The 15,767-nt window shown below is 43.2% G+C and overlaps 1 protein-coding gene across 3 annotated transcripts in view; it reads right to left on the bottom strand.

The window, feature by feature from the left end:
• Positions 1-15,767, bottom strand: part of ELP4 (elongator acetyltransferase complex subunit 4) — a 1,964,259-nt gene that overhangs the window by 600,825 nt on the left and 1,347,667 nt on the right. For all 3 annotated transcript variants that reach the window (XM_069623546.1, XM_069623547.1, XM_069623545.1), the window contains 2 exons: positions 3,631-3,739; positions 419-525 (listed from right to left, as the gene is read on the bottom strand). In XM_069623546.1, coding sequence (XP_069479647.1) covers positions 419-525; positions 3,631-3,739 — 216 coding nt within the window. The remainder of the gene's footprint in view (positions 1-418; positions 526-3,630; positions 3,740-15,767) is intronic.

Genomic DNA, 15,767 nt, shown 5'->3' with positions numbered 1-15,767 from the left:
ATTGTAACAGTAAAATAATGATTTCTCCCATTATGCTTACTGCTTTCTCACATTGTGTTCAAATAAAAAGAAGGTATCTATTCTATCAGCACGGAAATCGTTAACACTGAATACCGACACAAAATATGGGGGTAGCAAAAAGGCAAAGATGGAATTCAGGGATGTCCAAAAGAAAACGCTATTCCACCCCTTCACTTTCCGTTAGAAATCATTGGTATTTTGTGCTTAGTTCCATTTTGTTCAACTTCAGATCACCAGACTACAAATCCCAGAATGCATTTGTTTGTTAAATGAATGCCAGCATTATTCGGAGATTGAACGCACTAGTTAGACCAACACCGAAGAAGAAAAAAAAACTTTAGGGGAGACATTCCTTAATTTGATTTACAGTTCATTAACACCAAACATGACCCCTTACCTCAATGGTGAATAGCTTTCTCTTCAATTTAAAAGCCAGGTCCTTCACACCCGATGTATCAGGAGCCATGGTGTTGAGGCGAGGAAGCTGGTTCACTCGAAACAAACCTTGTCAATGGGAAGAAGTACAAATTGAAGAGAAATTAAGCAAACACGTGCTATCCAGACACTCACAATAGAATCCAAGGGCTGAATTCTGAATATTTACACACACTCGCCCTTCCCCGTTTCAAAATGAAGCTTGTAAGCAGGCGCAATGAAGCAGGCGGTGTGATTCTCCTCGAGTAATCAGGCAGCATAAGATAAACAGAGGCCGTGTGTGAGGAGAACTAATTGCGCTCGGGTGCAGGCGTTCTAATGCAAAAGTGGATCCTCACATACTTGTCAAAGCGGCAGCCTGCTTGTCGGCGATTTTCCGCTTGTATTTACTGTAAGCAAATATGCCTATCACCTTGCACACTTGCCCACGGCACCGTCGAGTGAGCTTTATTTTATTAAATGCACCAGTAAGCAGGCGGCAAAGGAAGCTTATGGGTTAGCGAGGCGCCGCAGCTCTGCTGAAAAGTAGTCCGCGGTGCCCTTCCTCAAAGACTAAAAGTGATATGATTGATTTCAGTTTTCAGAAGAATTTCAATGGGGGAAACACTAAGCCCGGATTGTAAAAATGATAGGTGGGCTGCCAACACGGCATTCTGTCAGCAGACGTTCACGCTGATGCCTTCTGACACGGACGCCGGATGTTTGTTGTGAAGCCCAATATAGTAGCAGGAAATCCAGAGGTCACGGCTGGAAACTGAGAATTCAGATATCCCCGTTTCAGGCCATTGCTTTCCACTGACAAATCCAACGTGTCAGAAATAGTGATAGACACACACTTGCAAACAATGCAATGCCAATTAGAACGTGCACGAAATGACTGCGAACGAAGACTGGCGTTTTGATTTTGGCACTAAAAATATGTTTTGCTTATGGACTGAAACCCGAAGAAACTTTATTTGCTACTAAGGGCTGAAGAGGTTTCTAGAAATGCGCCACTAACTTCCAAAACGCGTTCACGTGATGACCTCTATTTCCATTTCAAATATGTCTGTCGAACATTAAATGCCCACTTCAATCGCCCTGTTTAAGGGTTAAACACTGCCCACATTTGCTGACACTAGCTCTCAGGAATGAACCCATCGCCAATTGCGTAAAGTGAGATTTGTCCTTTCTACAGATTGCAAAATATTGTCGCTCTGTAAACGTCAGGCCCCTCTATTATAAAAGGGGTAGTCTGTCTGAATTTCACCACAGCTGCCTGGAGATTGGTGGTAGCCTAAACATGATATTATCTTCACTCGCTCGGATTTTTATTTTTCGAATTAAGCTGCTTTACTTTGCAAAGTAATGGGATAGATGTGATGTGCGCAGAGTTAATATTTGAAGCAAATATTCTGGTAATGCGAGGATTATTCAGCAAAACTATTATTAAAAATGTTCGTTTGCTGCAGCAATTATGACATTATTCAGAAAGAGAAAATATCTAGTCTAGCAAGGCAAGATACTCAACATGAATAAAACAGCCATTTACTTATGACACCCAGCCCATTAGTCTCTTTAATCAGCACTCAGCCAGATCTCGCTAATAGGGGTTTATGTGAACATTAGTCAGGAATCAATGTGGGCTTACTTTGTGCCACTGTTTGTTCTGCGTCTTTGATCTTGAAATGTAAATTGGATTTTGAAAGTAAAAGCTTAGTTGCAAAAGCCCCTATGGGCAGTGCCGCAAGTGCCACCGTGTTGTGCTTTGCAACACGCTTTACTCTCTGCCGCCTTCTCCAGCAAATGTTGTTTTACAGATTCAAAAGAGAGAAAAATATGGCACGGCGACTGCATAGGGCTTACACGTATGCATTCAAATGTGATCCTAGGCCTCAGGTGACATTCCATGGACCTACTATAGCACCCACACTTTCAGCAACAGCACTGTCAGTGAGCTGCAGAGGTACCCCCAAGTGCCCCCCCATCAGAAGCGCACAATACCTAGAGCTTTAAGCACGGGAAGCCTGTTGAGCCCATTTATTTCAACCAACATATAGAAGTCAGAAAGTTAAAATACAAATGTGACAAATAAGTACATCATCATCATCAATAAATAAATTACACAAAAATAAACAAAAAAGTGAAACGTATGCCTCACTGCAAAATATGCTTACACAATTCCGTCTGACGTAAGTAAACATGTGGTCTTCCTCTGTTACCCACAGTCACTGTTTCTCAGCATAAGACCATGTCATGTAGGGTATGGCAACAACAGGCCCTGCCTCGCCCATGTGGCCGCACTTGGCCCAGCGCCAACCGATGAAGCAACAAGAATTTCCTCAGTGGCATCTTCTCCTGCAGATTGTGCCCGACAGATCCACAAGAGGAAAACACATTGAGAATTCTTAACTGCCTGTGGTGGGCATACAACTAGGACACATGTAATCAGTGCTCCAGACTACGTTCTGTAGCACCCACGCTTATAAGACCATCAGCGATGAACACCAAGACCACCACTCTGGTTTATCAAAACATGTTTGGTTTTATTAGTCAGCTGTGCTCTGACAACATTTAATTTAATTTGTTCTCACCTCATTTATAAGCCTTTCCATTAAAAACACCACAAAAATAAAAAAGAGCAAATAGATTACTGAACTGTAAATTAATGTTTTCTGTGTGTGTTTTCATTTTTGGGGTCGGTTGCATTGAATGCGAGTGCATTACTAGCATGTATTTAATGAGCATTAGCATTCTTTGGACCTGCATACAGCAATATCCAGTAGACCCGTCAAAAGAATGTACACGTTTCTCAATTTCAAAAGAGGGCATTTAAGACTATTGATTTCATGCCAGGTCCAGCTCTCTGGTCAGATGATTGGCAAGACTCCAGTGCAGGTGAATTCCCCACAGCCTGCCTGTTGAGATGTACATCTGAGTGAAGCTGGCCTTGGTGATCTGGCTTGACAACATGCACGGAGCAGCCGTGCTTTCCTTGCAGCCTAATGCATTTAGATGAACAACACTGCCCTCTACCCCAATAATGCTTACTAGAGGAAAAAACATTGAAGAAGGAGATTATTATCAGATACATTCTAATGCTACATCCTGGCAGCTTCTCCAACTGGAGGGGGAACTTCTAAGTGGCTGAGGGGCGCACAGGACCGTCTTTTTCAGTTGTGAAGATGAACTTACCGTGGTATTCCTTGTATAATGGATTGGTCTCCCTCTCAGAACCAATAAATGATTCAAGACCAACTGCGGTATCTGACAAGTGTGTTGCGCGTCCCATAATTGCTTTATTCTGTAAGACATCGAAATAAGAAAAAAACACATCTTGAGTGATGAAAAAACCTACTCATTTTCCAAGATAAAATCATTGTCATTTCAACATCAAATATAATGGAGCAGGTTATCAACACCTTGTAATAATTGTAATATTTCACTGTAACTAATCTCTGCTGATGGCGTGAATGTGGTTAGAAGGAAGGCAGTGGCTTTAGGCATTGTTCTGTGTGCAGAATCTGCAGAGAGTGGTAGATTTCCAAGGCTGTCCCCAGAGGCAACCACCTCTTCCTACTCCGTGAACCCAACATGGAGGCCGAGTGGGCGGGACCCAGCAGGAGACTAATTGGGCCAGGATACAAAAGGGCAAAAGGAAACGAGACAGAGCAGTTGGATTCTGGCAGCCCGAGAAAGAGGAGATGGTGAACTAAAATGTGCCACCTTTGTTGTTGCTGAAAGACTACCTATTTACTTATCAGGCAGCCCCCACAGTTGCTCATAATAAAAAAGGAGAAATCTCTTGCAGGATATTAGTCAGAACCTGCACTGGTGAAGGCTTATAAATTGTTTGGATTAATATAATATTTGTATTTAACTTGTTGGAATCACTGTAAATACTAAAAGCAGCCAAACACATTCTATAAAACAATCGACTATCCATTGGCATTTATATATTATTTGTTTACCATTGAGATAGTATCCTTATACTCAATAGTACTTTTTTATATTGCTAAGAGTTTTAGGGGTATAGGTTTCTTTTTAAAACGCAAGACCATATTGACTTGTTTTATTTGAAACAATGTCGTTCTCAAAGGTAAATACAGACTCAGACAATGATTTTTTTCAACGCCAGAGATATTTACAAAACAAAACAAGAATGCATTTTCACACGTTATGGTCTTTGGATACCGGAATGGTTGTTTGCAGGTGTCTTTTTATGTCCACAGCAAAGAGAATAATGGGTAGCTTCATTTGCACGTATGTTTGAAAAACAAGTTCACCGTGGCAAAAAAGGACCATCCTACTTATTTTCAGCTGTGTGCGGTCCCCTGCCTGCTTTCTTTAACAAATTATCTGACAATGAAAATGCTAGTGGAAAAATGTGCTAGCCCTAGAATAAAGGTGGCAAAGATCAGTGGTACAGCATGTAAAAGTCTATTGTTTGCAGATGACACACTGCTGACCATCTCAGAACCACACACCTCACTCCAAACCTTAGTGGAAGATGTGACCATTTTTTGTGAACTTGTCTGCAAACAAAGCAAACCAGTCCAAATCAAGTGGTATGTCAATTTCCATTCATGTGAACACATTAGACTGCAATAGTTGTCCTTTACAGTGCATAGGTATGTTAATAAACTTCTCAGCCCAAGATCGACTAAATCACACTCTAGGCAAGTGGATGAAACAAAATGGAATCAGACCAGGTGGGCTCTGCCAAGCACAGCCTAAGATCAGGATAAACTGTTTAACAATGATTATCCAGCTGGGGTTCTTTTATCATTTGGAGCACAATTCTTTAACAGGATAGCAAGAATAATAAGAAAACGAAAATAGATCCCAAAGGAAATTGACCATTTGCCAGTGGGAAAAATTGGAATTACCCATAAGGTTAGGGATTTTGTATTTTCTGGATTAAGGGAATACCGCCAATTGTGTCAAAAATGCTCTGATTTGACCCGGTAAAGGTGTAGCCCATTATACCATTTAAGGGGACCTGGGGTTGCAGGGGTGTCCCCCGCTCCTCTTAAATGGTATAATGGGTCTGGGGGTTGCGGGAGTGTCCCTCGCATCCTTTACATGGATTGCGGAGGCAAAACCACAGCCTTTTGCCACGATTTATTGTGTAAACTGACATTTTTGCCGCGATTTTAACACATGGAACCGACTAGGATCCCGACTAAAGAATGGCAAGTTGTTGTCCGCCTACTGCAGAATATGATCAAGTACGAAGGATACTCCCACTAGGACAAAGAGGGGCAATCACGATAACCACTAAGATAGTAGCAACTTGCCCAGTCTTGCTAATAATCCTCTACCTAAGATGCCCCACTAATTAAGGGTGCACTCAACCGCAAGATCACTTCTGGCACATGCGCTAGATAAAGCTGACCTCATCCTAACTAATAACTTGGACTTCTTAGCAATTTCTGAAACCTGGCCTCACTCTGCAGCAGGCCCAACCTCTATCACTAGCCATAACTGAAAACAACACTATCCTCAGATCAGACAGATATGCCACTAGAGGCGGTGGAGTAGCCTTCATTGCCAAAAATCAGCTTGGCTTAAGAGACTTCCTGAATCAACAGTTCACTTCAGGAGAACCTCTGTCCATCAAACTACCCCTCACTGCCGCATGTACCATAACAATCCACCTTATGTATAGACCTCCAGGCCCAATTTCCTCATTTGAGGAAGACATTGCACAACTCCTCACCTGGAACACTAAACCAGGCTCCCAAATTATGCTGTTGGGAGATCTAAATCTAGACCTCAATGACACTAACAATGATAACGCAATAGCTCTAGCCAGCACAATCACTGAGCTAGGTTTCTCTCACCGTACCAAACCTACGCACTGCAAAGGTAGAACCTTGAACTGGTGAGCAGACCTAAACTGTGACACTAAGATTTTGTCCAACACACCTTGTGCCTGGTCTGACCACCACTTTATCTCTTTCACCATTCAGGATAGCCTGCGTTTAAACTCCGGCAATACACCAGCACTCACCATGAATAATCAAAATATTACAGTCAAGAATTTACTGCCATTATTACAGCCTATTACTAATACACCCAATCATACCAGAATGGGCCCATCTTCTCTTGTGGAGCTGTACAATCACACTGTACTTAAGGCTATAGACAAAGTAGCACATCTAAAAATGTGCAAAGCCAAGCCCCTTGCACACCTAAACACGTGGTTCACCGCTAACCTGAAAACCTAGCACAGTACAAAAAGAATAGTAAAAGCAAATTGGAAATAATACCCTACAGACCTGAACAAAGAAAAATTCACATCTGCCTCTAACAACCATAAAGCTGCTTTCCTACAAAGCAAAAGTGACACCTACAATGACAGAACCAAAGAGTTGTTTATCATCCTTAGAAAATTAGAATCCCCTATACCACCCCTAGAATCTTGTATCAAAGACGCGACCTGGTGCACGAACATACAAAACGCGCTGCTCGACATAATCTCACTCCTACAAACGAAAATAGAAACAAAAAAACTTGCTAGTTGACACACAATTCTTAGAGCCATTAGACACCTCTACCAAACCCTGCAGTCCATTTGAGTTTGCTCCTGGCTCCATAAGTGAAGTAGAAGGAATTATATCTAGCCTTAAATCATCTAGATGCCAAGGGGATGTTTGCCCGGCGACAGTCATCAAAGAGGTGGTGGAGGAGCTTGCTCCATTTATCACCTCCTTAATAAATGCCTCCTTTCAAACGAGCACTATTCCGAATAACTTGAAAGATGCCTGGGTCCTTTGTTACTCAAAAAACCAAGCCTTGAGCCCAACATCCCTACTAATTATAGGTCTATAACTACAGTACCTTTCTTACGGAAAAGTGTGGACAGGGCGGCATACTTACAAATACAAAGCCATTTAGAATCCAATAATCTCTTAGGTCTTCAACAATCGGGCTTCAGACCGGGTCATGGCACTGAATCATCCTTTATAGACATACAAATTCAAATGGATGAACTAAAAGACAAAGGCAATCTAGCCCTCCTCCTCCTGCTGGACTTATCAGCAGCCTTTGATTTAGTCAACCATAAAGTCCTCTGTAAACACCTGACCTCGACAGCCCACTTCTCCCCGAAAGCCGCTACATGGGTACAGTCCTTCCTCGCCAATAGACCATGAGGGTATTTGCACTGACTGCTTCAGCAGAGCCTGCGAAGTCTCTTGTGGAGTACTGCAGGGCTCTTGCATTTCCCCTTCATTATATAACATTTTTACTAAGCCACTCTTCGACCACCTAGACGATTTAGGTGTCACCTACACTAATTACGCGGATGACACCCAAATCCTCATCCCCATTACAGGCTCCTACGACAGACGCCAAACTACTCAATGAAATATACCAAACCATTCAGGCGTGGATGGTTATCCACAGCCTCTGTCTTAAGGATGATAAAACAGAATGACTCCTTATTGGATCGCAGACCCAATTAAATAAACTAGGCAGCCAATTTAAATCCTTCAATATTGATGGCATCGATATCAAAGTCTCTAATGAAGTGAAAACACTCGGCAAATATCTTGACTCTATCCTCACACTTACAAGACAAGTTAATGCTACGGCCTCAGCAACAGCCTACACATCTAAACTGATTAATGCCTGTAGCCCTTTCCTGTCCCCTGACAGGTGCATTACCCTGGTTAGAGTACTCATATTATCTAAATTAGATTACTGCAATGCCTTGTACTTAGGTACGAATAGATGTAATGTGAAAACATTACAAGTGTTACAAAAAATGTGTTAAGAGTGCCACTCAACATCCCGAGAGCCAACCACATCTCAGCCAGGCGCAACGTCCAATGGCTTACAGTGCAGGACAGAATTGTGTTTAAAACACTAGCTCTAACACATAAGTGCCTCTCAAACTCAGCCCCAAAATATCTGGTGAACAAATTCACCAGAAATCAATCTAACAGACCCATCCGGTCTACATACACACACTGATTAAAAATTCCCAGATACAAGTTGCAAAAAGCAGGGTGCAACATTTTCCCAGTATTAGCGGGCAAACTTTAGAACTCCTTGCCATTAGCTCTAAGATCTGAACCGTACTTTTTGATTTTTAGGAAAAAAGTGAAAACCTGGCTCTTTGCACAGGAGCGACAATGGTACCTCTGAATCACAATTGCATCTGTATGTCTTGAATGATGTCCTTCTATCTTTAACACTTTGCTAATGATTTGTCTTCTATGTTTTGTAATAATACTGTAATCCTCAAGTAATGCGCCCATATACCTTTGGGTTAGGTGTGCTATACAAATGAAGAAATAAATAAATAACTTCTACAAGCATCTCCGGAGCTGGGGCCTGTAGCTTCATCCAGAGCGCTGTTGGACGCCGCTGAACTGCCGGCTGTGGTAAATGACATCTTTAAGAATCCATCTGAAGCATTGAAACTAATAAAAGCATTACACATGCTGTAAGTGGACCCACTAAGAAATCGAAAAACTTACCAGCACGGAAAGCGAAGAGAGCTGCTACAAATTCACGAAAACTTTTACGTAATTTGAAAACTGTGAACCTCACAGTAACCAGTACACTATCCAAAGAGAAGCTAACTGAAAGTATGCTGTCAGTGAAAGTCTCCAAGGAGTCTCGAATAGACTTAGAAGCTTCAAACACATGCATTAATGATGTCTCTGATTCGCTACTGAATGTATCAACTTATGAAGATGTGGAGATACTCAGTACTGCCTCTGGTGCTTCTACGTCACCAGTATCTGCGTCAGTAGCAGTGGCATCAGTGGCTGCTGAGGTTGTCCCTGTGAAGGCCCCTGCAGCTAACAAGGTGAAGACGGGCCGCACAGAAACTGCGAAGATGCCCACAATTGGCAAGATATCCCTGCCTACAGTATCAGCTGTAGTGGTGCCTGTATCATCTGCAGAGACAATGCTGTTTCAAGCCGTGCCACCGAGCACGGCCTTGAATAATAACAACTGGCTGTTGGTTCGGTCCCGGACATTGTCATGAAATCCACCATCTCTGCAAAGGGCCAAAGTCCGGCCAAAGTCTTGCAAGCACCCGTTCAAAAAAGTCAGACAAGAGTTTGCCAACTGATCGAACCGCAATGTGCTAGTACTACTGGAAATGCGGATCCCTGCCCAAAATTCCTAACTCTGGCAGAGAAACGTAAATTGTTGGAAGCCAAATGGAACATCTCCCGCGAGGTACAAGATATGAGCAAACCTGTCCCTAATCAGGGAAGTAAGGTTTTGCTGGCTGAGCTAAGCACTCCTATCGAGCCTTCCCTAAAAAGCCCCTGTAGGGCCAACGTTTCAGAAAGCGATGTGCCTGCCTGGTCCCGTAATCCAAAAGAGCAGCTGATCAGGCAGGGCCTTGTTAAAAGAAATGTTCGATCCAGAGGCAAAAAGATGGGATCTACAAGGAGCAACTCTCAGCAAGGTCTTCACCGCCTTCTACTGGAACGCATTGTTTCCTCGGACGACTTAATTTTAAATCGTCACAATGTAATTTGGCTTTGCCATTTGATACCAAGTCTGAGAGCAATCGCCTCCGAGGACCTTACAATTGTCGAATTCTTTAATGAAAAAAAAAATGACGCTGTAATTTTACATCTGCAGTCAAAGCTGATTGCTGATGCTCTACTAGACGCTGGCCCTGTGCTGATGTCATTAGGTTTCGACATATTAAGGGTTGACCCTAGTGTGTGGATGTCGACCACAAAAGAAGAGAACACCATGACAATCGAGCCAGAAGCAAACTGCGATCGTCATCTAAAGCCAGAAGTGAGGCCTCTATAATGGATCCTCCAGTGACGGAAGACTGCAGTGTTGCTTCGTGAAGAGAAAACAATAAGGATCACAATTAGGGGACCCCAGAATCCACCAACGACCGATGGCTCAGCTGACGCCCATCCTGCAAACAGTGTGTCCGACTGGTCCTGGCTAGCTGCTTCCATAAATAAAGTATCAAACATCTAACGCCAAGACGCGGAGCCAAGAAGCAACTGCACATTTGCTTCTTGGAACACTTGTGGATTTCGACATTTGTTCAACGTCCCATGGGCAAAAAACTTGGATCTAATTTGCCTACAAGAGACATGGTTAAGCAAATTACCGTTATTTGAAGGATTTGAAATTGCCTTCAATCCAGCAGTATGCCAAACTATGGGAAGACCAATGGCTGGTCTATTGACGGCTGTCAGAAAGGCATCAGGGTTTAGGATATCTGAATCAACTAATGTGTCACCTTACATCCACCTAACCACAATATGTGGGCCCGAAAGAGTGAACTGTAAGACTGATAAACTTTGCATCATCAACGTCTATTGGAACCATCAAGCTAAAGAAGCTATTACGTTCATAGACATAATATCAACAACAATTGATGAACTACTTGAAAAGCCTCAGCCGCCCGATTTGATCCTATGTGGTGATCTAAATCTTTTATGTGTAAATGAAAAAAGACATCTAACGCCCGAAGCATTGCAATAGTGCATAGAAATGAAAGCTCGAGGAATGCATATGCTGAATGGAACCACGGTGGGAGATATTCCAGCTAAGCCCACCTGGAGACGGTTAAATCAAACCTCAACTCTAGACTACATATTTGTCAGTGAAAACATTCATTTGACAGTACTTCATTTAGACGTACTTGAAATGTCGCATAGTGATCACGAAATGGTACAGCTCACCCTTGAAAACTCGAACAAACCTGTAAGTGTCTGCTGGCCTCATGCCGTCGGCACTGGGTCTAACATGATTCGCCTAAATCTCCTGGAAACTGAAGTGGAGTCGATAACAGCCAATTTCGTGAGAGACTCAAAAGGGCTTGAATATCAACATTTGTTGTCGAACTTCACAGAACATAAACACAACTTACGTCACTGCGAGTTCAGATCAAAACATAAATTCGATGTCCTTGTTTTGCAACAGAAAAGACTTATGAGACAAGAAATAAGGAAGCTTAAGGGGCCGATGAATGAAAACATAAAACAAAAAATAAGGAAAGTTAAACAAAACTATAAGAATTGGCTCAAGTCTCACGTAGCAATAATGTCACAAAACGATGCCGAGCATATGTTAGATAAAATGGGAGGAAAGAAATCAGCGCAGTTTTGGAAACTAATTAACAGCAACCTAGCGCCGCAAAATGCTATCCAGGCAATTGCTGTGACCGAAGATGCATGGGTCAAACATTATTCAACCTTGTTCACCAAAGGAGTCTCAGTGACAAACTTTGTCTTGCCAATTACAACAGAATGGGACTTAGAGTTCGAGAGAACAGACATCCTCTTGATAATTAGAAGCGTACATGAATTCAGAGCGCCGGGGCCCGATGGCTTAACAAACTATACGCTTAAGCGCAATCCGGACCTATGGGCTGACTTCTGTGCAACTTTATTCAAGCGGATTGTCTTGGCTCGTGCTACACCCAGTTCTTGCAACAGTGAAGTTGTAGTCCCAATATTTAAGAAAGGGGACCGCACGAACCCGAAAAATTATAGACCCATAGCGCTCGTTGATGTCCTGGGGAAAGTATATGCCACATCACTCCAAAGAAAACTCTTGAAATGGGCTAAAGACTCTAGCCATATTGACCCTAGGCAAGCAGGATTTGTAAAGGGTGTGGGCTGTGGCCTAAATCTCCTAATACTGAACATCTTGAAGATGGAGACCCTCAGACTTAACACCAAGCTGTACTTGCCGATGATAGATCTCTCGCAAGCGTTTGACAGCATAAACAGGGAGTTGTGGGAAAAACGAACTAAATGGAACTGTCCACCGAGTCTTGTTAGTGCAATCCGTGAACTGCACACGGAAACTTCCATCAGGATTCGGCTTGATATGTCTGGCACGCTGTCTACCAAAATAAATACATATAAAGGCGTAAAGCAAGGGTGTCCTTTGGCAGCTACCATTTTTAACTTGTTCATATCCGATATACAAGAGTTATTTTTTGGTGCAAACACGTTTCCCCCAAAAATACAAGGCACACCTATTGACTATTTGGTTTTGTTTGTTTGTTTTATTACTTATATTGCGCACCAGACCCAAGGGTAACCGGGCGCATTTTATACGACAGCTCAAAACTTTGCTACAAGATCACATGGCAAAAATAGCAAAAATAGATCAACAAGAATAATATACAACAAAATATACAGGAGTATACACAAAATATACAGGAATATACAGCATGTGGAGTGTAAAAGCATGTGTTTACGGTCCTAGGCAGAGATTCCTAGGCTTGAATATGTTCAGGCAGTAGATGATCTAAAGTGTATCTGCATTTTTGATCCACGTTATAAGGTTGTGTCGGAAGGTGGGGTAGGGTTGGTCAGTCTTCAAGGTGGATGGTAGGGCGTACTAGAGTTGAGCTGCTTTCACCTGAAAGCTGCAGCCGCCGACTTTAGTCAGTTTGACTGTAGGTATGGATAGGTTATTGGAGTTAGCAGATCTAGTAAGTCGTGTTGGTTTTAGTTTGGTGAATCTGGCAGAGAGGTACTGCGGTGCGGCGTTGTTAAGGCATTTGTGGACCAAAGAGGCAACTTTTAGTTGGATTTTCTCCTGAGTAGAGAGCCAGTAGTTAGCTCGTCTGAGTGCGGAGATGTGGGCTCTCCTGGGAATGCAAAGTGCTGCTCTAAGCGTGTTGTTTTGCAGAATTTGAATTCTTTTGATGACTTCCTTGTTAGCCCCAATATAGAGCGAGTTGCAGTAGTCCAGTTTTGATAACACGAGCGCTCTAGCGAGTGTGATGCAGCTATCGTTTGATAGGAAGGGTTTGCCTGCTCTTATCAATTTGCAGGTATAGGCGGTTGCTGAAGCCATCACATTAACCTGCTTGTTGAAAGAAAGGGTGGAGTCCAGGTAGAAACCCAGAGTTTTAACCACGTGGGCGGTTGTGATTTGGTTGTTGTCGATATTGAAGGAGGAGTAGTTGGGGCCCAATTTTTTGAGGGTGGATGGTGTGCCCAGGATGATGATTTCAGTTTTGTCATCATTCAGGCATAGACCGTGTGTGGCCATCCATGCCTGGATGATGAGACACACTCTGTTCACCAAGGCCAAATCCTTGTCGTAATCACTGGTAAGTGGTAGGAGAATCTGGGTATCATCTGCATAATTAGTGTAGGTGATACCAAGAAGGTCCAGATTATCGAAAAGGGGCTTAGTGAAGATGTTATAGAGTGTAGGCGAAACACAGGATCCTTGGGGCACACCACATGTAATGGGGATGGAGTCTGCTGCCGCAGTGGCGGAGAAGACTCTCATTGTCCTGTTATTGAGGAAGGATTGGATCCATTTTGTGGCTTCTTCTGAGAAGTGCGCGGCTGTATCCAGGTGTCTGCAGAGGACCTTGTGGTCAACAAGGTCAAATGCGGCAGATAAATCCAGGAGGAGGAGTAAGGCTGGTTTGCCTTGATCCCTTAGCTCGTCAATTTGCGCCTTTAGGTCTAAGAGGGCAGTTTCGGTTCCATGCTGGGGACGGAAGCCAGACTGCCGTACTCCTAGTAAATTGTTGTTTTCAAGGTGTTTCTGTATTTGTGAGTACGCCACTTTGTCTATGATTTTTAGGAGGAATGGCACAGTGGTGATTGGGCGGTAGTTTGTGGGTATGGCAGGGTCTAGTGTCTGTTTTTTGAGCAAAGGGAGTACCCAAGATTCTTTTAGGTTGCTTGGTATGGACCCTGTAGCGAATGAGGCGTTAATGAGTTTTGAGATAAAGGGAGCCAGGTCTCTAGCTGCGTCATTTATCAGTTGAGGAGGACATTGATCCCCCTGACAATTAGATGGTTTGAGTGACAGTATGATTTTTTCAGTCTCAATAGTAGATACTTTTGAGAATTTGAAGCGAGGGTAGTTGGTGCTATTTTTAGGAGGGGTGATATCTGTTTTGGGTTTAGTGTCAAGACTGAGCGAGGATTTTTTCGTGGCAATTTTAGATCGGAGAGCTGTTACTTTATTTGCTAGGGCTTGCTGAATGTTGGTGCACCATGTTTTATCTTTGACACAGTTGTCAGGCACTGGGATGGGGGATTCTATTTCGTTTAGGATAATGAAGAGTTCTTTCATGCTAGAGTTGGCTTGGGCTATTCTATTGTTGTAGGTTTCCCGTTTGGCTGCTATTATTTCCTTTTTGTAGAGGGTAGATATATCACTCAGGGTGCTTTTATTTTCTTCCGATGGTTGTAATTTCCATGCGACCTCGCATTGTCTTTTTATGGTACGAAGAGTTTTTAGATAGGGGGTGTACCAGGAGTTGAGGTGGGCTTTAAGTTTGCTGCGTCTCACTTTGAGTGGTGCAATTATGTCCAAGGCAGAGGACATGACTTTGTTGTACTCGTACACTAGTGTTTCAGGGTCCAGGTTGTCTGGTAGTGAATTAAGTGTGGGGAGGATGAGCGGGAGTAGGTTGTCCGGGGTGATGTTTTTCTTATTTCTGGTTGGGATGGATGGTGCTGGCTGGACTAAGGCGGTAGTGGGTCTGATCGTTTCTAGAGCAAAAGTTATAAGGAGATGGTCTGTCCAAATTAGTGGGGAGATCGATAGGATGGAGGCATTGCAGTTGTGGTCTGCCACCCAATCGAGTATTCTACCCGTGTTGTGGGTGGGGTGAAGTACCTTTTGTGAGAAGCCTAGTTCAGAGAGTAGGTTGGCTATTCAAGTTGCCTGTGGGTCACTTTGGTCATTGAAGCCTAGGTTAAGATCCCCTAGCAGGATGACTTGTGATGATTGTTTTAGGTTGTGCGATAGGATGGTAGAAATGTCCTCCTCAAAGGTTCCAATAGGGCGTGGAGGTCTATAGATAAGGTGGATAGTGAGGGTTTGGGAGTTGTTAATAGCTAGTTTAGCTGTTAGGCTTTCGCATGAATTAGTGTTGTTCGAGGGCACTAGCCTGATGGATAGGTTAGATTTAATAATAAGGGCTATGCCCCCTCCGCGGGCTTCGCTTCTATCTGCTCTTAGGATGGTGTAGTCGTTGGGGGTTGCTAGCATAATGGCTGGTCCTGCGGCGGCATGTAGCCAGGATTCCGTGATGGCCAGGAAGTCAAAATTTTCGGTCTGGATAAGATCAGCAATCTCAATGGCATGAGCAATCAAGGGCCTAGCATTAACTAGTGCACCTTTTAGAAGTGGGCTGGTGGATGGGGGTGTGCATGTCTTTTCCTGGGTTGTGGCAGGAGTGTGCATACATGCATTTTGTGTCTTTGGGTGTAGGCTGTGTGGTTTTACTATGCCCCTATTATGTGAGGGTTTGCTACGGTTAGATGTGGTCAGTGTTCTGGCGCGTGGTTCATATAGTTTTGCAAGTCTAGCTTGGAGTCTAGCAT

Source organism: Ambystoma mexicanum, chromosome 11, assembly GCF_040938575.1.
Source record: "Ambystoma mexicanum isolate Mex_15411 chromosome 11, UKY_AmexF1_1, whole genome shotgun sequence".
Taxonomy (NCBI): Eukaryota; Metazoa; Chordata; class Amphibia; order Caudata; family Ambystomatidae; genus Ambystoma; species Ambystoma mexicanum.
Note: the sequence above shows the minus strand (reverse complement) of the source record. Positions and strands in the feature narration are given on the sequence as shown.